Source organism: Cololabis saira, chromosome 7, assembly GCF_033807715.1.
Source record: "Cololabis saira isolate AMF1-May2022 chromosome 7, fColSai1.1, whole genome shotgun sequence".
In the NCBI taxonomy this organism is placed as follows: domain Eukaryota; kingdom Metazoa; phylum Chordata; class Actinopteri; order Beloniformes; family Belonidae; genus Cololabis; species Cololabis saira.
The window spans coordinates 36,304,691-36,326,606 of record NC_084593.1 but is presented as its reverse complement, the minus strand read 5'-3'; the positions used below and the strand labels follow the sequence as shown (position 1 = coordinate 36,326,606).

At 42.8% G+C, this 21,916-nt stretch overlaps 2 protein-coding genes across 7 annotated transcripts in view; one reads left to right on the top strand and one right to left on the bottom strand.

Moving 5' to 3' along the window:
* Nucleotides 1-622: 622 nt before the first annotated feature.
* On the top strand, nt 623-9,206 carry asb12b (ankyrin repeat and SOCS box-containing 12b). Its single transcript, XM_061725771.1, has 4 exons — nt 623-777; nt 923-1,252; nt 5,932-6,460; nt 7,564-9,206. The coding sequence occupies exons 2-4, from the start codon at nt 965-967 to the stop codon at nt 7,719-7,721; spliced, it is 975 nt and encodes a 324-aa protein (XP_061581755.1). The 5' UTR covers nt 623-777; nt 923-964; the 3' UTR covers nt 7,722-9,206.
* A 304-nt stretch (nt 9,207-9,510) lies between these two features.
* The window catches only part of LOC133447213 (spermatogenesis-associated protein 13-like), a 48,374-nt gene continuing 35,968 nt past the window's right edge, over nt 9,511-21,916 (bottom strand). For 2 of the 6 annotated variants that reach the window (XM_061725765.1, XM_061725766.1), the window contains exons 11-15: nt 21,548-21,677; nt 19,886-20,017; nt 18,405-18,648; nt 17,302-17,370; nt 9,511-14,219 (exon numbers count right to left, since the gene is read on the bottom strand). In XM_061725765.1, coding sequence (XP_061581749.1) covers nt 14,044-14,219; nt 17,302-17,370; nt 18,405-18,648; nt 19,886-20,017; nt 21,548-21,677 — 751 coding nt within the window. In that variant the 3' untranslated portion in view covers nt 9,511-14,043. Of the gene's footprint in view, nt 14,220-14,250; nt 15,223-17,278; nt 17,371-18,404; nt 18,649-19,885; nt 20,018-21,547; nt 21,678-21,916 lie in introns of those variants that run through there. The other 4 variants (XM_061725768.1, XM_061725770.1, XM_061725769.1 and 1 more) reach the window with 4 other exon arrangements.

Genomic DNA, 21,916 nt, shown 5'->3' with positions numbered 1-21,916 from the left:
TGTGTCTGATTCCCATCGCTGACTGCTCTCCATGTGGAAATCTCACTCTGACACCTACGTTAACTTGCTACCTGTCTTTGTTCTCAAAGAAATAAATCAGCACTTACGTGTTTGTACAATGTCAGGAATCTGTTAAATTTCCATGTGCTGAAAGAATGTGATGTGTCTGAACACGGGGCGGTAGGAAGACATGGGCGGGTCTGGCAGGGGAACAGCTGACTGAACCTCCTCTAAAGCCTCACACAGCCTCGCAGCTGACACCTATTTAAATAGTGCTTCGGTGTGAGCCGAGGGATCTCAACGCAACACCCTAACTGCCATTTCATTTACAAATGATGTTATCGCTACACCTGCTGACTTCCACGTGCCACATGCTACACCATGAGGCGCTGGCGCCCCAGTTCTTTCATTTGTTTTCAGACAGAGGGAACGACGGAGTCACACTGGTCCATCACAGCGTGTGTCTGTGCATGTGTGCGTGTCAAGGTTCTATCACCTTTCTAATTATAAACCTGAGGCTGGACTCTCCAAGAATGGAAGTTTAGCCTGGCCCCTATGTCCTAAAAATAACCCCCTAACCTCCCCCCAGAAAGAAGCTCTGGCCCCCATTGTCAGCTATCACACACACACATATAGCATACTACATTTCTCACCGCTCGTAGCTGCTGTGGAGGCCTTACTCACTCCTTGGACGACCTCCTCGTCTTTCCTTCCTTCACCTGACTTTATTGGAGTTTTGAAAACGTATTTTTTTGGAAATGGAAGCAACAGAGTGAGGTTGGTGTCTTGTTTGCTTTTAATTCCTGCCTGCTTTAATGAAGCGATGCACCTGAAAGCTTTCATGTCATGCTCATGTCACGCTTGCTTAATAAACACTCAGAACCTGAGCGGCGTGAGTGACTGTGTTTCTCTGGCATCGCAGACGGGGGCTCCACTGACTTGGACTTTGCCTTGGAGTGACATTATGGTTCTGGACCGAGCCGTCAACATGAGTTTGATGGACATATCAAAGATCTTCTCCCTGCTGCAGCCCAAGGAGGAGGAGGAGGAGGACAGCGAGCAGTGCCAGGCCTTGAACAGCGCAGTGTGCAGGGATGATGTGACTGTTCTCGCTGAGCTGCTCTCTCAGGAGAGTTACAGGAGGTGCATCAATGTTCGCAGCGGGTGGGGGGTCCCGGTGACCCCGCTACGCACCGCTGCCGCCCATGGACACCTGAGGTGCCTGGAGTTGCTGTTGGAGCACGGTGCAGAGGTGAGATACAGAGATACGGTGAGAAGGTTCTGCCATGCAGATGGTTAGATGCATTTTTAGGTGAGAGACATTGGAGCTGTATCTGTGTAATGCAGGGATACTCAACTGGCGGCCCGCGGGCCACTCGTGGCCCGCCAGGAGTTTTTATGTGGCCCCTGCTCATATTTCATACCTAGTTATTAATGCCTTTAATATATATTAAATTGTTTTATATATCGTTGCATTTAATGTCACTTCCGGTCGGTGGCCGGAAGTGACGAAGTAAGCGAAACTAACATGGTTTACATTTTGCATTTTGTTAATTGATAAAAGTTTCAGATGCTTGGTAGCCTTTTCAGTTGGTTAATGATTCATTGGACAGTGTTTGTACATGTCAATCTCTGTTGGAAATGTTTTTTACTGCTTCGGATTTTTTGCCATTGTTGCACAGTGATAATGTTTGTCACATAATTTGTTATTAACCTCCGTTTATAGAGGACTTGTTTACATCATTAGGCTTCTAGGATTAGCCTGAAATTTCTTTCATTTGAATCTCTAAATGGGGTTTTGCATTTCAGATGAACTTCTAAGCCTCCTATAATTTCATGCGATTGTTTTGTTTTGCTGATATAATGCACAGATGTGTCATAAATAAAAGGAGCTTATGGTTAATATTTTGGTTCCTTATTTATAACATCAAACTGGCTACTATGGACCGAAATATTTGTGCTCAATGCTTTATATAATATTCAAATAAGGAAATCTTGGTGGAAAGTGGTGCTTTGTCATTATGGCGTGTTTTATTAAAAGTAGGTCAATATCAACTTCATTAAGTTTGCACAATGCATGGTTTCAAAATAAACTTGCATTTAAAATATTTCTTTATCTGAATATTATATTTAACATTCACAATGACTAAATCTGGAGACAATTAATACATAATTCATATGTAAACTAGACAGATATTCTCCTGCTCATTCCTGTGCACAAATGTATTATATATACATAAATCTTCGTCTTTGAGTGGAAAATACATTTTGAAAACCCCCAAATTTTCCGCCTGTGCGCTTTGTGCGCGGACGCAGTGCGGCCCTCTCCATACAGTCCTTTTGCAGATGTGGCCCCCGGCCTGATCTAGTTGAAGACCCCTGTGTAATGCGTGCAGTCAGGCTACTGCACTCAGAAGAAAGAAGCCTATGTTCCAACATTTGGACATTAAAACTACAGCAGCTACTATTTTTAAAGAAAGTAAATAATATGAGGAACCAGTTTGTTTCATTTCGACCTCCTTGAGCTCATCGATATGGCTCTCCATCATCAAAACCCACCTGTCATCAACCTTGTTGTCACCTTTTTTAAACACCGACTGTGAGAGAACCATTGTCGACAAGCGTGTTGCAAATGAGTGAGTCAGCTGCTGAGACGCCATCATCAGCTCAGCGGTGATTCACAGGTTGTGGATGGATGGAATAAACTCAGAAAAACAGCCCAACAGTTGGAGGCGGCGCTCGCTTAGTGGAGTTTCACCTCCATCAGGGATGCTGTCAGTCACAGGTGCATTCACCCGCAGCTGTGCAGCCAGGCGCTCACTCACACGCACGTGTAATGAAGAGCTTTTTGCAACCTTCATCGGCTCTGAGGCGCGACGACATAACTCAAACACTCACAAAGTTATTTTTCATGATGGCGATTCATACATGCGTCACTGTGTTTTCAGCTGTGAGTTTCTGATGGATGCACACAGTCCTGGAACATTGTTGAGTTTTGAAGTTGAAATTTGTGGAGTTTTCTTTGCCTTTTGGGTTTTATTTGGTCAAATGTTGCTGTGTTCTGCACCTCAGAGCCTCCATGAGCTCAAGAAAATAAATAAACACATGTTGAAGAGAATAGACTTGTAGTTCTCGAGCCTCAGGTCTCTGGGTCTCGCCATGTCTCGGATAAATGAGATGCCATTGCACATACCAAAGTGACAGAATCTGGTGGTCACCAGTTCTTCCTCTTGTTAATGCACAGTTTTGTTAAATTATTTGTATTTTGCATTTGATTTAATGCAGGTTTTGGTGCATCTGCACGTGTGTCTGTATTTAATTACAGTTTTGTGTTTATAATGGCCTTGTTTGAATAAATGTATGGCATCATTGGCCTTTGAATAATATTTGCATATCGTTGTGATTAAGTATTAGGTCTATGCCATTTCAATGATGCTGATATACGGTGTAATAAGTCAGTAATTGTCTGTATCTTTAATATTTAAAATTCACGTTTCATCTGCAAATTAAGTACAATTTAAATCAGTAACATTTAAAGTTCATTAGACCTTTCTGAGGTGGAGGGTTGTGTTGGAGGCTGGTTATTTTGCTAGATGACTTTGAGGCTAGTTAGAAGTCATGTCAATCCTTAAAAGCACTCGAGTCAATCCTCAAATAGTGTAGAAATAGCGGTAGTGCAGTTGTAACACATATTTGATCTCAGCTAATTGATGAAAACATTTATAGTGAGTTCACACATAAGACATCCACCTCTCTGTGTTATTGTGCCTGCAGTTAACTTGAATACAACCGTAAGCAGCTGAACCAGGATGGAGCTGTGCTGATGTTCTACAACTCACGCAAGATTACAAAATAACTAAGTTCTTTTTGGGTCGAGCTTGAGCTGAACTAGTCTTGATCCTCTCTGGTCTTGGTAGTGTGTTGGTCTTGGTTTAGGCGGTCTTGACTACAAGTCTAGAAGAGAACAAACTGATCTGAGTCAGCAACACCATTCACAACCTCCGCCTCTTTAACCTACGTCAGTCCACTTGATGCACAGCTCCATCTTTTCCATATTGTCTCTTGGATCAAACCTTCATCATATAGTTTTATTCTGTTTAACATTTTTTAAAGGTATCTGTTTTATTTATTTATCTATTTCTTGTAATGTTTTTATTATTATATGTTATTGTTGTGGACTGATTATTTTTTAGCCTTAATCCTTGAACTTTTATCTTTTTTTTTTTTTCATTTTTATTAACTATAGCCTATTGTATGTTTTTTTTTAGATTTAGATTTTAGATTTATTTATTTGCACAGTTAAACATTACACAGATAAAATTACCAACTTTACAAATTACAGTGCAGGAAGAGGCGAAAACTCAAAAGAGCTTATCAGGTGCCTCCACCTATAGTTAACATAAAATGTAATATCATACTTATGAAAATAAAATATACAAATGAGCAGTTAGAAATCTATAAATGATAGAAATTAAAGGAAAATTACAAAGAATTTACACAAAAGAGAAATGATCGGATATATGAAAAACGATAGAGTACAATTTAATAATTAAGAAACAATCAAAAAATAAACGACTAAATAACAAACCAAATGAACAAAAACAAAAAATAATTTCAAGGAGATTACACAAAACGATAAAATGTGTCGGTACATCCATTACTCATGCCGGAGCAGTTCCATTTACAAAACAAAAATTAAGTGGTGTTTCAGACATCCTCTAAAACCTTGTACAGAGAAGCATTTTTTTGCTAAATGGGAATATGTATTCCATAGTTTGACCCCCCTGTACCGTAGTGCATATTTAGCCCTGGTTGTAACACATTTTGGAGGATGCAGATCTAACGCTCGACGGGTTGCATAAGAATGAACCTGAGAGTTTGTAGTAAAATAATCTTTGAGGTGAGCAGGAATGCTTTCCTCCTTTAAGACCTTATAAATAAAAACACATGTCTGATAAATATTTATGTTATAAATGTTGAGAATATAAAGTTTCTGAAACAAAGGAGTGGAGGGGCTGTATGAATCTGAACAAGTTGCTATCCTGACAAAACGTTTCTGACAAACCAAAATTTTATGTAATGTTGTGGGAAAAGTACTGGCCCAGACTATATTACAGTAAGAAAGATATGGGTAAATTAGACTATAATAAAGAGTGAGAAGACAATTAGTTTTAACCAAATGTCTAATCCGTCTAATAATGCCAAGAGATTTATGAATTTTTGTATTGACCCAATCAATTTGACCTTTCCAATTTAAGTTCTCATCAACCAGAACTCCCAGGAATCTAATTGAAGATACCTGGAGCATATCGACAGAGTCAATTTGAATTTTTGATAAAGCTTTTGGATAAGATTTTTTGCCACTGAAAATTATAAATCTGCATTTCTTTATATTTAGAGACAATTTATTTAACTTAAACCATTTCATATAGGCAGTTAGACCAACATTTGTTTCTCTTATCAATGAATTAAAATTACCGTTAGAGAAAACAAGGGTTGTGTCGTCAGCAAACATAATTGGTGAGAGGGTATTTGAAACATTTGATAAATCATTAACATAAATAAGAAATAGCAATGGTCCCAGAATAGACCCTTGAGGGACCCCACAGGTAAGCCTAGCTTTGTCAGAATAGCAATTATTAATGCAAACAAATTGATACCTATTGAAGAGATAATCTTTCAACCAATTGTATGTTGTGTTCTGAAAACCATATTTGACCAATTTGACCAATATGTCAGTGTGCATTGGTCTCCCAGTTTTTATTTTTTTGGTCTCCCAGTTTTTATTTTTTGTTTATTACGCTTATTTTTCAGTCAAAATGTCAAAGCACTTTGTATTTCATGTACCTGGATGAAAGGTGCTATATAAATAAAATTTGATTGATTGATTGATTCATCCAGACCGCAACATCCTGCTTCTCTTCCCTCCAGATCGACAGCCTGGACGTGAAGGCCCAGACGCCGCTGTTCACAGCTGTGAGCGGGAAACATCTGGACTGCGTGGTGGCCCTGCTGGCCGCCGGCGCCGACCCCAACGGCAGCCCGCACAACAACTGCTCCCCGGTGCTGACGGCGGCCCGCGAGGGCGACGTGGACGTCCTCCGCGAGCTGCTGCGGTTCGGGGCCGAGGTGGACGTCCGGCCCAAGGTCCCGGAGTGGGCCGCCAACGCCACGGCCTGCAGGGGGCCCCTGTACCTGGCCGCCGTCTACGGACACCTGCACTGCTTCAAGCTGCTGCTGCTCCACGGCGCCAACCCCGACTACAACTGCACCAACGAGAAGATGCTGGCGCGGATCAAGCAGCCCAAGACGGTGCTGGAGGTGTGCCTGCGCTACGGCTGCGGGGCCGAGTACATCCAGCTGCTCGTGGACTTTGGGGCAGACGTGTACCTGCCAACGCTCATCATCGACAAACCTACCAAGCAGAACGAGGCTCTGCTGCTGCTCCTCAAGGAGAGAGGTGAGTCGTCGTGGTGCGTCTCCGAGGTGTCAAGTAACGAAGTACAAATACTTCGTTACCTTACTTAAAGGAGCATGAGGCTCCTTTTAAGAAATGAGACTCTATAGCGCCACCCTTCACCACGACGGCCGTCGGGGGTACTGCAGCCAACAGTGAAGCCGGCACGGGAGAACGGGGAGAACGCACATGCAGCGTCATGTGACGTCACATCCGCAGCCCAACGCGGGAAATTTGGGCCCGAATTGCAGCACATTTTGCAGCACACAGCCTGTTCAAGGCAACGGAGAGATACACTAGAGGAAACATTCTTTTTGGTTTGGAACGCTTCATCTGACATTATTACTAAAAACTTAAAACGTATACTAATTTTTTTCATAAATCCTGCCTCAAGCTCCTTTAAGTAGAAATTTTGGTTATCTATACTTCACTGGAGTCATTATTATTCAGATGACTTTTTACTTTTACTCCTTACATTTTCACACAATTATCTGTACTTTTTACTCCTTACATTTTAAAAACAGCCTTGTTACTCTATTTCATTTCGGCCTTTTAAAAATTACTATACTATAACTATCCAGTTAATTTTGTTGTGGTTGTGGCACAGATGTTCTTGTCCAGTTTTGTTCTTACATCCGTTCCCTCAGATTCCTGCAACTAAACTTGGATGTACATTCCAATAAAGGTTAGGATAAATGATAACATGCCTCTGAAGTTTGACTTTTTGCACCATTACAATACTTATAGGCAACTAGTCATCATATCTCCTGCTCTCTGAAACACATGTTAATGCTCAATAGTACACATATATGGTTCTTTAATATATTTACATTATACTAAGATACATTCATTTTCAATGGCTTTTTTCCTTAATGACTTTTTTCCCCCCTTACATTACTTTTACTTTTTTACTTTAAGTAGTTTTGAAACCAGTACTTTTATACTTTTACTTGAGTAAAAAACTTGAGTTGATACTTCAACTTCTACAGGAGTATTTTTAAACTCTAGTATCTACACTTCTACCTGAGTAATGAATGTGAATACTTTTGACACCTCTGTCCGTCTGCAAACGTTTCACCTTGCTCTTTCTCTTGCTTTCTCACCAGTTTGCCCCAAATCCCTGATGTCGCAGGCTCGACTGACCATCCGGAGATGCCTCCCTTTTGCAGATAAGGACCCCGGGATCGAGCGTCTGGACGTCCCTCAGATCCTGAAGCACTACCTGAAGCACGACACCTCTGACCTCTGTGCAGCTTCAGACTGAGACAGAAGAAGTGTGGCTGAGTCTACATGAGCCTGTGCTGTGCACGCAACAGTTTCACAACAAACCGAGTGTGCACATTCAGTATGATGCATTTTTATCCTGTAAAACTGGTTTGGAGTCTACAAAAGTTGGGAAACTGTGTAAAACATGAATGCAGTGAGTTGTAAATCCCATCTTTTATTCACAACGAAATAGAAACATCATCAAATGTTTATACTGAAAAGGTTGGGACACAGGGATGTCGCAGCGGCTGGATTTATGAGACAGAAATGTGCTCCCATTGTGGGATATAAGGTACCACAGGTACCAGTTCAGCAGCCGGATGGTTCTCCTATAAAGTCGTGATTTAGTCACGGATGTTCAGCGTTGGTTGATTCCACTGCGATGCGGGACCTTCCCTCTAAAGGATGAGAGCATGTGTTGCTCTCAAAGGTGTGTGTACCTTTAAGAACTGATATTTTCTCCCCCGGTGTGTAAGCCGCCCATCCCAGAGGGAATATTGCATCCCAGCGGAGAACTGGAGGCTGATATGATTCCTTTGGTCTTCAGTCTGGAGGACTCGGCATCCTTGGTTCCCAAACAGATTTTCAAATGTCAATTTCTATGACCACGTAACAGCTTTCGTCTTGGCCTCAGCCTATTTTTAGCTCTGGCCCAGGGAAAACAGTGCTGTTTCTGGTCCGCGCTCACATGAGGATTCTGTGCACGATGGAGCCCTAACGTGCCTTTGCAGATGGCACGGCCAACTGTGCTGTCAGCCAGTGATCTCCAGACGTGCTCCCGAGCCCATGCGGCGATGTCCTTTACAGAATCAGGCCTGTTTTTAATGCAGCGCCACGTGCAAGCCCTAAGATCCCAGGATCATGGGATTTCTCTAGATTCTTTCAATCTCTTGATGATATTCACCTTCTCTTCTTCAGTTTTCCCTGAAGAACATCATTCTGACGTTATATCACAGTTTTTACACTTAGATTTAGTCAGATCGGTGGACCTCGGGTTATATTTACTTCTGAGACCCCGCCTCTCTCAGATGCTCTTAAAGCCAGTCCATCACTGACCTGTTTCCAACTAACCTACGTAACTGAAAGCAGCTGCTGCTCCTCCTCCTCCTCCTCCTCCTCAGCACCATTTGTTTCTTCAGCCTTGTGCTGCCGATGACCCAACTTTTCTGAGACCTCTCACTGTCATAAAAAATTCAAAGTGAGCGGACACTTTTTTATGAAACGGTGCTGAAATGGTGAATAAAATATCAGGTTTGCAGAACATCTCTTTCTGTTTTTCCTTTTTTTTTTTTTTTTTTACATTTTTGGAACCGAGGTTGCATAAAGCCTTTGCCAATGAAGGACAGTCATCTGGAGGATGAGTGTAACACCGTGCTCGACCACTAGAGACCACAGTAACACTGCTTATTGTTGTCGTCCCCATTTGAGGGTTCTCATGGACAACACACACACACACACACACACACACACACACACACACACACACACACACACACACACACACACACTCTCACACAAACACTCTCACACACAGAGGCTGTCTGCATCACACCAGGATGTCTTAGATCTTGCCTGAAAAACAGTCTTGCATCTTTGGACTTCAAAAACATCAGGAGGCGGAGTGAGCAGCCCACACTTCGGCGTGGCCAAGTGGGAGATGCATTTGCATAACTCTCATTATTTATTGATTACAGCCTCGTCACATGCAGGCTACCACTTGTGGTGGGAGCGTTATTGATTTCTTTCATTTTGTGACTTGTGATTAAGTGGTCCGTCCCCTGCCCTTTAATCTGTCCCCTGCAGTGTGTCCGTCCGTGCATGTGTCAGCTGTTTGGAATGGCCTACAAACAGGAGATGGAGTCACATGACAGGAAGCCCGGCACAATGCTCCCACTCACACTCTGACGCCTTGACATGCAGTTCTGTAGCGGTTTTATTTTCAACAAAAGTACAGCTATATCAGATATGTTTTTTTTTTTTCTTTACAGCGAAGTACAACATATTCTCAGTGCTTCTGATTACATCAAAACATATAATGTACATACAGTTGACATCTCCACTCTCCCATTCACAGTTTCTGGATTGAATAGGCATTATTTTTCAGGTTTTTCATTTGTACAACAAATAAACTCAAAGGCCAGCAAAAGAAGAAGGAAAAAAAAAAGAAAGTGAAAACTGTTTGCATATGAAGTCAAAGGATGTCAATACTGAGAGTAAAATCTACTGTGCAAGGAAAAAAATCCAGACCTTAAACTAGATGCAAATATACAATGAACAGCTTCCAAAGGAGGGGTGTGCGTCTTCCAGATGTCACCGAGCAGCACATGGACGTACGGCTCGTTGAAGACTTGTACCCTGACTATTCGGAAACGAAACAGGACCATGTAATCAACTGGTAGGAGTCTGAAGATGCTGCTATGCTAAACGTGAGTGGATGTGGTGACTGGCTCATGTACAACCTGGACCGATAAGCGACAGCAGCCCGAGCATCCTCTGATGCGTCCAGCCGACAGTCTGCTAACTTGGCTTGTCTTGTTTATACGACTGAAAAGACAGAAAGTAAAAGAGACTTCCAACCGTAACAGAAGGCTGTCCTCTCAGCGCTCAGTTCAAGGTCAGATTGATAATTACATAAGAAAAAATAAAACCGATATATACATCTTTTAAACCGTTTGGCCCAAACGCTACGCCTTAATACTGATGTCAATAAATATAAGAGTGGAGTAAATTTGTAAAATCAAGTCAGTGTACTTCATTTTCCTAAACGAGAGCACGACACGAACGCCGATGAAGTACTGTGTGCGCGTGCGACTTCAGGATCCTATTTATTTTTAGCTCGTCTGAGGAGCTTTCAAATGCATTCGGCTCGTCCGCCCGGCTGCACATCTACACACGCGCCCGTGATCAGAGCTAACTCCTATTTGGTTCACTGTTGTCATAGAGAAATTATACCCGTTTTGGCTCCGCTGATGATGGCGTTCCAAAAATAACCAGCAAGTGTGGAGCATGACAGAGGAGGAAAAAGAAAAAGAAGAGAGGTTTTTTTACTAATGTTACAGTTCATAGAACCCATGTTTATCTGGGCAGAGACAATATCAGTGTCCGTCGTTTCATCTATCAGCAGTTCAGGTTTTGAATCGGCTTTGGTGGCGGTGGCGGTGGGGGGTGGAGGGGGAGGGTAGGGTTTGATTATCCAATCTGGCTGACAATAAATGAGAAACGGAGGCTACGACCCGCGGATGCGACGTGAGCAGGAGACAGGTGGACAGAGAAAACAACTCCCTTTAGTGAGATGGTACGGCCTCACAGATGAATGCTTCCGCTTGGTTAAAGGGAGAAAATAAAACCCTTTTTTGGAGATTAAAAGAAACTAAACAACTGGATAAGAGTTGCCTTAAGTCTCATGCAAAATATCGGATGCCACGAGCATGCATTTACCTGGTACTGAGGTCTACCGCACGCTAGAACTGGAACAACATTCGTCTCCAACGCAAAATACCAATATCCAAATATATGATCTGTCCTTTTTACAGTATTTACAGTGTGTAGCTGATAAAGGTAAAATAGATGACTCTTCTTTTGATTCATAAGTCACTATCAATAATATATTTTGAGATGTGAAACCTAACTTGACTAACGAAAATCTGTCTCCTAACGATATATTCAAATTAAGCCGTCTTTCAGCTAAGATAAATAGATAATAAATGACTTCTGCTATTTCTAAACATCTGAAATCAGAATGAGCGTCTCTTTTTTGTGCAATTAAACTGCTGCTATGTAAGTGTGATAGAATATAATAAGGTGTTTTTAAAGTGTTTCAGTCAGACGACACATCTACTCGCATGGAAAAGGCCCTGACCTCTACGGTTCTGTCTGAGTGGATCACGTGCACCGGGAAAACAAGGAATTCCCAGTGTGTGTGAGAGCAAGAGAGAAAGGAAGAAATGCACTGAAGGGAAAATACATGACTAATTCAAATCTGCCTGTGAAACTGAATAGATAATCACTAGTGGAATGCTGGAAGGCACTGTTAGATAGCATCTCTCTTCTCCGCAGCAGAACGGGCCAGCAAGTGCGTGCGATTGTGCATCTCGGTGTGTGTGTGCGTCCTTGTGTCCGTGTGTCGGTACTGGTGGTCGTGTGGGGTGAGGGAGACGTGGGGAGTGGTGGTCGTGGGGGCGGGTGTAGCACGGGACCTGAGGTTATCATGGCCTGGGAACCATATCTTTTTGCTGTGCCAGGCAAGAGAATTATCTTCCGAAACAATCTCACTGGGAGCCATCTCCACAGACACCAGCAGCCAACTCGCCCATTTCTCAACTCTCTTTACTGAAACAAAACATAAATTACACAACGTACAAAGCAGTTCTAAGGTCTTTGTTCCAATAGGTTATAAGGCCTATAAGAAGGCAAACAAATGACATAGAACAATATATAACTCTTTCATGTCACATTGTAGTGAATAGTGAGGATATATAATGATATATCACATTGCACAAGTTGTCATACTGTATATGTACTGTCCATCCGGTGATATAATTCAACACAAAAATGCACTTTTGAGGTCAAAACATGATCACAAACCATGGGCAGATGTTTCACTTACATTCCATAAAAGTAGAAGGGGATACACCTCGGTGAAGCCGAGGTAAGGTGGTAGTTTCTCCTCCGTCCCTCAGATCCTCTCGTATCTAACGCCGGGGCAGGAGTGCTCCGCCGCGGCGGCCTCGGGGGCTTTGTTGATTAAACAAATCAATCTGATCGGGCCGCAGTGCTTTTGGCGGTTGCCGGAGCTAACTGCCAGAGCGCTGATCAGATCTGGGAAACACCGCGACGGGGGCCACGAGCCAAGGTTGGGAAGCTGCAGCCGTGGGTGACGTGCGAGCCTGTCAGAGGACACCTGCATGCTACAGATTCATCTCACTTTCCCCCCCACAGTACTGGCTCACTGCTGCAGTGGCCGTCTTCTCCTTTCTGGCTCAAAAAAAGCAACTGAAATGTGCTCAAACTATGATTCGACCATCACCCCCATGCTGCTCGGGGCTTCTTCTCACACTGTAGCATTGCATATTTGTGTCACTCATACTCAGATGAGACGACTTACAGTGTGCGCACTACAAAAATCACCAACTTAAGCGTCGAGTCTTTTTCTTTTACAATAAGACGTGGATAAAAAAAAAGAAGAGATTTTTTAGACCTTGGCCGATGCGTCAGCTTGACTTTTACTGCTCATTCCTGGAGGTAGGCTGTGCACTTTTCCGAAAACGCCCAGCGAGCTGCCAGCACAGTGCTACAGGAGTGGTCTCTGGGGAGGGAGTGAGGGAGGGGCTGTGACACGAGGCAGGTGTACCATAACCAGCCTATCTCCTGCTCCCAGCTGTCTCATCTGAGCGGCGAGCTCTCCAACCAAACGCACCGCGCCTCAGCGTGAGCCGATGTGAATACCCTGTCACAAGTGGTTGGCGAAAAAGGATGTAAATATTCCCTTGATGTTCTGACTATTGATTTGTTCCCTGACCCATCGTATCACGGCTGACGGCGGCGGCTTTCCAAAGGAGCGAGGCTCTTCCTCTGAGAGCCCGCTGACTTCCCCAGAAGCTGAGCAGGTGGATCGAGAGATAGAGAGGACGAGAGGGAATGCAGAGAAGGAAGGGAAGACTGAATGCTAGACTTTGTAAAAAGAGAAAAAAAAACAGAGAAAGAGAGAGAGAGGAGGCTACTCAAAGAGAAGAGCGTGGAGCTTTGAGAGTGAGGAGGAGATCCAGATGTAGACATCAGAGGGCCTGAACAGTCTGCGATCGGCAGTGGGATGGACTACGCCCCGACGTCTCCATCACCCGATCTCACATTCAAAAGAATGCAACAAATAATCTCACATGTAGCAGCGCAGCAAAGATCTCGGCTTCGGGACACAATCACACAGCGAGCAGCGGCCCGGCTCGGCCTCTTGTCTCTTTCTGGGTGACGTCTTTACAAACAAAATCATATAACAATCTCAGTAACTCGAGAACATTCAGATGGTGTGAATATGAAGAATCCAAGGGAAAGAGTTTGTGACAGAGAAGCATGATAACTAAGAACGTTACTAACATATATGAACTGTAAAATCGTGTTTTTGTTTTTTTTTTCTCCATTTTTAAATCCAAGTCTTCAGTCCTCTTGGTGCTTCCAGTCAAAACTCTATGATAGCATTGGTCCTTAACTTCAGAGTCTTTTGTGTATGTGTGTTTCTCATATTTTCTTCATCATGGGACATAATCATCCAGTGTTTAGTGCTTCTAATAAAAATAGCTGGTCCTTCAAGGAGAGTCCGTGTTTCTCTATTTCTTAAATGGAGCTAATCTACTAAAATTCTGCCAAAAAGGAGCCTGGCCTCTTTTGGATTGACTGAATTCAAAAACCTCTCCTTGTGCCATGTCCTCCGTTACCTCATACTGCCCCGCACTGAGGGGGTCCTGGGGGGGCGGGTATGAGGGGGGCGTGCACCTGTTTACACCTAGAAAAAGGCAGGCGCAAAAATGACAAAAAAAAAAAGGAGCAGGGAGAGGGTGCAAGGGTGGGGGGGGGCAAGGAGGCGGTGCAGGGCACAAAGCAGAGGAGACAAAAGAAGGGAGGTGGATAGCAAAGAGGAAACATCGTCAGTATCGTGTACGAAACAGGCACAACAACACAACATCAAGTCATGCTTCCACAGAAAACAGGCACGTGGACGGACAAGATGAGCCCTCGGTTAACATTCCTGCGTATTAATCCCGGGACATGACACAGCATGACCAGATGATGAAAGCTGAATTTGGAGAAGACGTGGAATTCAGCTCCAGCAATGACACAAGGGAGACTAAAGATGCTATTCAATCAAACTGCAACAGGCAAACAAGAGAACCAGCAGGTTACACCCCAAAACAATGATGGAGCCAGGCATTTGGATGTGGGACGCTGTTCTTCCATGTTTGTGAACGGCGCATTTGTTTGAATAGCAACCTTGACACTTGTAAAACACAAGAGTGGCGAAAGTAGAGCCAACAAAAAAGCTGTTAATGTGCACTTAACTACCGTCTACAATGTCGTTTAGCTACGGTCTACAAGCATCACAACTACGCTAATGTAATTACGAAAGAGATAATCAATATTTGGAGATGAAATATTCAAAAGTTGCCATGGCATCTTAGGAAAAAAAACATAAAAAGATGGGAAACAGTGTTTTTTTTTGTATTTTTTTTAGCCAAACACTGTTTTTCGCAGTTAGAAGGGTCGGATCTATTTGTGTTAGTAGAGCGTTTATCTTGTATAGTCAAGATAATGCTTGTAAACAGATTGTATAGTGACTGCATGCTCCAATGCCAACGTTAAACACAACACCTCCCAATGCGGCTTAGCAGTTGCCATGGCATCTTATTGTGCTAGTTCTAAGGAGAACTCCAGTGCATATACCTTTATCATTTTCAAACCATGTCCATACAACATGGCCCTCTTTCTCAAGATGAAATCTATAAATGAATCTGAAATTCAAGAGAGTACTTCACCTTGTGCCAGCCATGTACACACAAAGAACTTTGAAACACACAACATTTATTTCTGACAGACATCTACAGGGATCCTAATGTCAGTGAGATCATTCCAGCAGGTTATTAGTTCATTAAAACCTTAATGGATGGTCATGCTTATTGTGAAACTGGTAAAAACACCAATAATGGTACAAACATCTAGCTTGGCAATTAAATGCCTAAATCTTAAAAGATGATACCAGCGGTGCAGATGTGCGGGTCCTGTGTCCTGTCAGGAACGCTCGGTGTCTTCTTCTGTTACTGAGCTAGCTGGCGGATGCCGGTTACACAGATCTGGTACTAAAATTGCATCCCAAAGTTTGAGGAACACAAAACCCAAAATCAGAAAGGTTGGAACAGTATGGGATGTGAAAATAAAATAATGCACTGATCCATCAATTTGTTTACATTTTTATTTCTTTGCAGACAGCATGAACCTAATATATTTCATGTTTTTTTTTCCCATCAGCTTCATTCTTTTATTAATAGAGCAACTTCTTCCTGCTGTTCTCTTTTAGGGGCGGCCACAGCGGATGGTAGACCTGCCGTTGGGATTAACCCTGACGCTCCGTTCCCTACCGGACCGGCACTATGACATCACTGGCTTGTAGACTTTAGTGGTTGAGGAAATGCAGGTAATGTGGGGTTCTTGGGTTCGTATCGGCATGAGGATCGATCCACGATCCTTCCACTCGGAGGAGGGAAACCATGCCTTTGTGGCCTCACCAGAATGTATTTTTGCATCGTCTTGTTAAAAAAAGCAGATGCATCGCTGCATCGCTGGTCTGTGGAGAAGGTCGTCTTGGAGACAGCGTGTGATTCTCTGGGTCCTCAGCGTGCTTCACTGCTGCTATTGCAGAAGGACCTTTGCTAACTGTCCTGATACGAACCACTACCATCCCTGGGCCGGACTTTTGAACTGAATGGTCCTTTCCATCTTTGGTCCAGATCACACGGCATCATTCATTCTGATTTCAATTCCTTTTTCACACAGTTGTAGAAAAAGTGGGGCTAATCTGCCGATCTTTGCTCCTTAAAGACTTATTAAAGCTTTATTATAGGTTTGGGACCAAATCATCATGCTGAACACCTCTTGTCATTACTAACATTAATACTTTTTGTATTCATCTTCTTAAAAGTCCTCAGTGGAGCTAAACTGACTACAGACCAACTTTTTTGGATTTTGCTACAAGCCTGAAATTCAGAGATGGATGTATTTGAAGAAATTAAATAAAATGATGAGAAAAAACATGAAATATCTTGGGTTCATACAGCATCAACAGAAATAAAAGTCAGCGTATATTAAAGAATACTGTAGCCGTATAGTATACTGTTTGCATAATCCATATTGTCTAAACGTTTGCTGATTTGGGATCGTGCATGGCTCTTGTCACTTTCCTTGTTGTGCGACTGTATGAGACGACACAATACAGAATTATGACTAACATCCCTTTGTGTTACATGACGTATTAAAACTGCAGAAAAACTGGCAACCGAGTAGCCATGCGGTCAGTTATCGTGTTTTCAGAGAGGGGGGTTGAGAACACTAACATACACCCTAACTCATCAAGAGAGAACAAAAACAACTCAAACAGTCGCCTGAAACGTTAAATAGCTCAAACGGCACGACGCAGGACCCCCACACCCCCCCGGACACTGGCATCATCCTTTAAACTCAGTAGTTCATGCAAACAGCCCTCTGTCTTTTCATTGATGCTTAACAGCTGCTTTAAACTCCAGTAAAAGTCATCCTGGTGTACTTGGACTTGCTGACAGACAGTTAACGTAAAAAAGAACTGAAAGATACTGGACGTAATCGAACACGTAGACATGAAACCTCTTTACTTTTACAGCTGAATTGGTACGAGACTGGTCTAGGTCCATTCATCAACAAGGTATGTGTTAAAGGAGGAAGTGTGAAAGTAACAAAAATACAGAGTAGATTAAAGGAAGAGTAAACAGCGATGAGAAGACAGGGCAATGCCAGTGAGGAAAAAAAAAGGGAAATCACCTGATATCTTCTTGTTGCCTCACCTTTCTGTTTGGTCACCTTTCTCACTGTCATGGCCGCCTGTCGCTTCTGGTACTCAGAGATCTCGAAACCTAAACCGCAACAAACAAACAGCGTGTTGGTGGGATGATCTGAAAAGGACCATGAAGTGAAAGATATCATCTCGTACTGAGGCTGAAGAGCAACGGCTTCTCGGATCTGCTCAAAATATAGAACAGGGGTCGGCAACCCAAAATGTTTTAGAGCCATATTGGACCAAAAACACAAACAACAAATATGTCTGGAGCCGCAAAAAATTAAAAGTCTTATATCAGCCTTGGAAGGTTTTTTTCTTCATTATGCACTTTGAGAAAAAAGTCGATATGTCGAGAAAAAAGTCGAAATGTTGAGAAAAAAGTCGAAATGTCGAGATTAATGTTGAAGTACAATCTCGAGAAAAAGTCAAAATATTGAGAAAAAAGCTGTGAAATGTTGAGAAAAAAGTCAAAATTTCGAGAAAAAAGTCGAAATGTCGAGAAGTTTAGTTTAGTTTATTGTTTTGCACAGTTTTTTTTTTTAAATATACAGGAAATATCAATGATAAACACTATTGGTGCAGGAAGAGGCAAAAAACCCAATGGGCTTATTTGAAGCCTCCACCGAAGATATTAAAATTTCATGTCAAGATTAACATACAAAAAACAGAAAGTAAAACTACACAAAAGTGATGGCAAACTAATAATGCAATATATAAATAATACGAGAAAAAAAGTCGAAATGTCGAGATTAATGTTGAAATACAATCTCGAGAAAAAAGTCGAAATGTCAAGAAAAAAGTCGAAATGTCGAGAAAAAAGTCATAAGAAAAGAAATAAGAAAAAAAGAGAAGGAAAAAGGGAAAAAAAAAGAGAAAAAGAAGAAATAAAGGAAAAAGAAAAAAAAGAAAAAAAGAAAAAAAAGGTCAAACATTTTTGAAAAAGCTCCAGGGAGCCGCATGCGGCTCTAGAGCCGCGGGTTGCCGACCCCCGATATAGAAGAACAAGATCTTCTCTAATGCAGAAGTGCAGCAGTCAGCAGCCAGCAGTCGTGCACATTTTACAGCGGCGATTATATTCTGATTAACTGTACGGATGGATGTGTGACGAACCGATTTTCTCGTCCTCCTGTACCATCTTCCTCTCCTCGTGGAACGCCCGGAGCCAGCGGATTTTCTCCTCCGGCTTTTTGGCCAAGAAGATGTGGATCTCCTCGGTGTCTTTGTTGAACAGTTTAAAGGCGTTCTTCACGCTGACGTTGAAGTCGTCGTCGCGTCCGTCTACGGCGTCGCGCACCTCGTAGCGGTCCATGTCAATGCGGCCCTTGTAGTACAGGATGTCCCGGCGTATCAGGTCCTGCGGGAGGAAAGCGCATGCCTTTATGTGTGTTTGTGTGTGTGTGTGTGTGTGTGTTTCTTCGTGGGTGTCCTGAGCGTCTGTCTCGCACAAGCCTGTCCATCTGCTGCCCTCCACACACACGCTGCAGACAACCGAGTTCCTTCGCTATGACAGTAAAGGTGCACGGCCTTGAAGCATTAACACTGCAGCTACATTAACAGTTGTTAGGCAGAGCATCCATCATTTCCTACATGACCACCAACCAGCATGGCAGGACACCCTGTCACATCTAGTGCCTGGTGCGGCTTTTCCTGACACTGGATGTCTGTTTTCGGCACAGACACATTCTCTTTTAGCAGCTAAAAACAAAACTATTGAACATGTGCACCTAACTTTCGTAGCCACAACAATTTCATATATCTATGTTCAAAGAAAACCTCAGAATATTGACATTGAAAAGCTTTTTTTTCTCCTAGTAGCACATCAAACGACCAACATAAAGCACAGTCACGTGGATGTTGTCCTGGATTAGCGAGCGGCCCTCCGTGCACCTTTTCACCATGAAAGGGAAGTACAGTGAGAGGGGCGTCTTTTAATCGGCGTGCAGAGATGGATGCGCATCTTTTGCGCTGATAAGGAGAGACGAGAGGAAGAGATGAAAAAGCGACCTGTGACGCGTCCCTGCTGTACTAGACCTGGGGGGCTGGCAGACGCCCTTACACGTGTTGGAGCGGGGGAACAGTTTATCATTCAGAGCATCCTGCTGCTGACTTTAGAGTTTTAGAGAAGATGTTCGACTGTGGGAAAAGAAGAAAGACAGCATATCTATATGTCTTTCTTTGTGGTGAATATAGTGCTATTGCTGTGTGTGTGTGTGTGTGTTGTGATGCTGTTTTATGGCCTCTGTGTCTGTCTGTGTTTGTGTCTCCATCCCTGCATGTATCACGTCTAACCAAGCGTGGACATCCGACTGACAGGAGAGCGCGCGGCCACGGTGCATTAGAGCCCAAACTACCGCAGCTCCATTTTGTGAAAGGCACGGAGGATGTGAACGCGTCTCCTCCGGAGGACTGCCGTGTCTCATGCAGCGTTATGTAATCCATTTTCAACTCCCCGCTAAGGTTGTATGAAGTCACATTGTCTCGGAGCATCACCGTAACGCGCCGCGTGATGCAACAGCCCTCACGAACACCCAGGGAGGAGGTTCTACATCCAGCCGGCTTCACCCGACAAGCGGCCGGCGGGACGAGCTCACCTTCTTACAGAGTACCAGCTGGTGATCGAAGAGGAAGAACACTCGCTGCTGGCTGCGTCCATAAGGTTGATAGATCCATGATAACTCCCCGGTGTAGATGAGCTCCGAGCTCCTGTCCAAGATATCGTCTCCCTGTGAATAAACACGGATAGATTCACCAAATAAAAGTGCGCTCTTCGACGTCTGTGCAGATTACTCATTATAGTCGGCCCGCATCCGCCCGTGGAGGCGCTTATGTAATGTTTTACGTGGCTCTGAGGGATCCTCCAAAAAAAGGGAGGACATTAAACTCTCATAATTCTCTCCACGATCATGCTAGAGGCATATTTATTACAACATGCTTTCACTGCTGTGGTCCAAGAGAGAGCAGAAGGGTGCTCATCATTTTCCTTAAATCTCAGATTAAAGATAAATGAAAACATCATTATTCTCTGACATTATTTTTGATGCAAAAAAACCCTGTGCATCAATCACCCTCTTTTTTACTTCTAAATAGCCCCAATGAAAGGCGACGGCACCTTATATCTATCATAGTGAGGGGGTTTAAGGATAAAACTAGGAGTAGCATAGGATCAGAACCAGGATTATCCCCCCCATGATTTCATATCGGAAGAGAAAACAGAAGTTTTTTTCTCTCTTAGATGAGATTTTCTGGGAAAAGAAAGTAGTGAAGGTGTGCCCTCCCAGCCATGTGCTAGGGAGGGGCTTGACTACACCGTAAACATGGCTAAGAGTAGGCCTGTGTTGAAAAAATCGATTTCCCAATTCTAAATCGATTCTCATATTAATTCCTAAAAATCGATTCATATGTCTAAAGATCGATATTTTTTTTTTTTTGTTTTTTAAAAAAAAAATTTTAATTTTATTTATTTATGTATTTTTTTTTCATCATTACATTACAACTTTTGGTAATTTTTTTGTTTATCCCCAAAACAGGAATGTTTTGTTGGACACGAGAATAACTGGTGCCATGTTTTTGCCTTTAAATATGTTTAAAGGTATGAAAACATTAAAGTGTTAGGTTATAATTGCATAAATTGTCTATATTTCATTACTTTATATACTGTCTTGGGGTTACATTTGCAAAAAATGCTAAAAACCAAATGCTCAAAAATTGGAACAAATAAAAACGGAATGTGGGAAAAAATAAAACCGATTTCATACATACATACAGTACATGTACGTCTCTGTTTGCTCCCTGGATCTGTTTGGTAATTCTGACCCACATGATGTTTCTGAAAGCAGTTATAGTAGCATTCTGGGAGCTGATTGGTCCTTACAGCATCATCAGCTGCAATACTTGCTGTTTAATCTCAATATAATACTAGTAGTAATATTTTGCATAACTACAGTCATATAATTCATACAACAGCTCAAAAAACAGTTTTAATAACACTAACCCAAATCAATATCGGAATCGAATCGAATCGGATCGGATCGGATCGAGTCGAATCTTGATAATCGATTCTGAATCTTAAGAATCGGAATCGAATCGATTCTTGACATTTGAATTGATCCCCAGCCCTAGCTAAGAGCCTGTTTTTTTTAAATTTCTTATTTCTTTTTTTTATTAGACAACACTGTTGAAGGCTCAAAGTGTGAAAGCCGAGATGACGGCCCTGTCGGTCGGTGAGACACACAAACACAAACACGTTTGCATACCTCCCAGTCTAGAACTGAGGCTTGCCACTGGGCGATCTTGTCGATGTTCTCCAGCCTCCTCTTCCTCTCATTGATCTGCTGCGTGACGTTCCGCATGACGGCCAGGGCTGCTGCCACGTAGCGATAGTCACTACAGACATAGTGTGCATGTAATTACTCTGGAGCGTTAAAAAGGATGAACTGATCTGGTAAAAAGAGCCAGATCAGCATATCAAAACCAGTGATTACAAGTAGCAGTAGTGAGTCGACTGGAACACCGTAACAATATCACACTTGTTCTTAAATCCAATCATCACTCACAGTCAGCGCCGATGGCATCTAAACTGAGAGAGCTGGATTCATCCCTGGAGCTTAGATGTGCCACGGATC

What these genes read in the sequence shown, in the direction of transcription:
- asb12b (XM_061725771.1), top strand. Translation starts at nt 965, where the DNA reads ATGGTTCTGGACCGAGCCGTCAACATGAGTTTGATGGACATATCAAAG. An exon ending in TGTTGGAGCACGGTGCAGAG is followed by an intron (nt 1,253 to 5,931) that starts GTGAGATACAGA and finishes TCTTCCCTCCAG; the next exon opens with ATCGACAGCCTGGACGTGAA. An exon ending in GCTGCTCCTCAAGGAGAGAG is followed by an intron (nt 6,461 to 7,563) that starts GTGAGTCGTCGT and finishes CTTTCTCACCAG; the next exon opens with TTTGCCCCAAATCCCTGATG.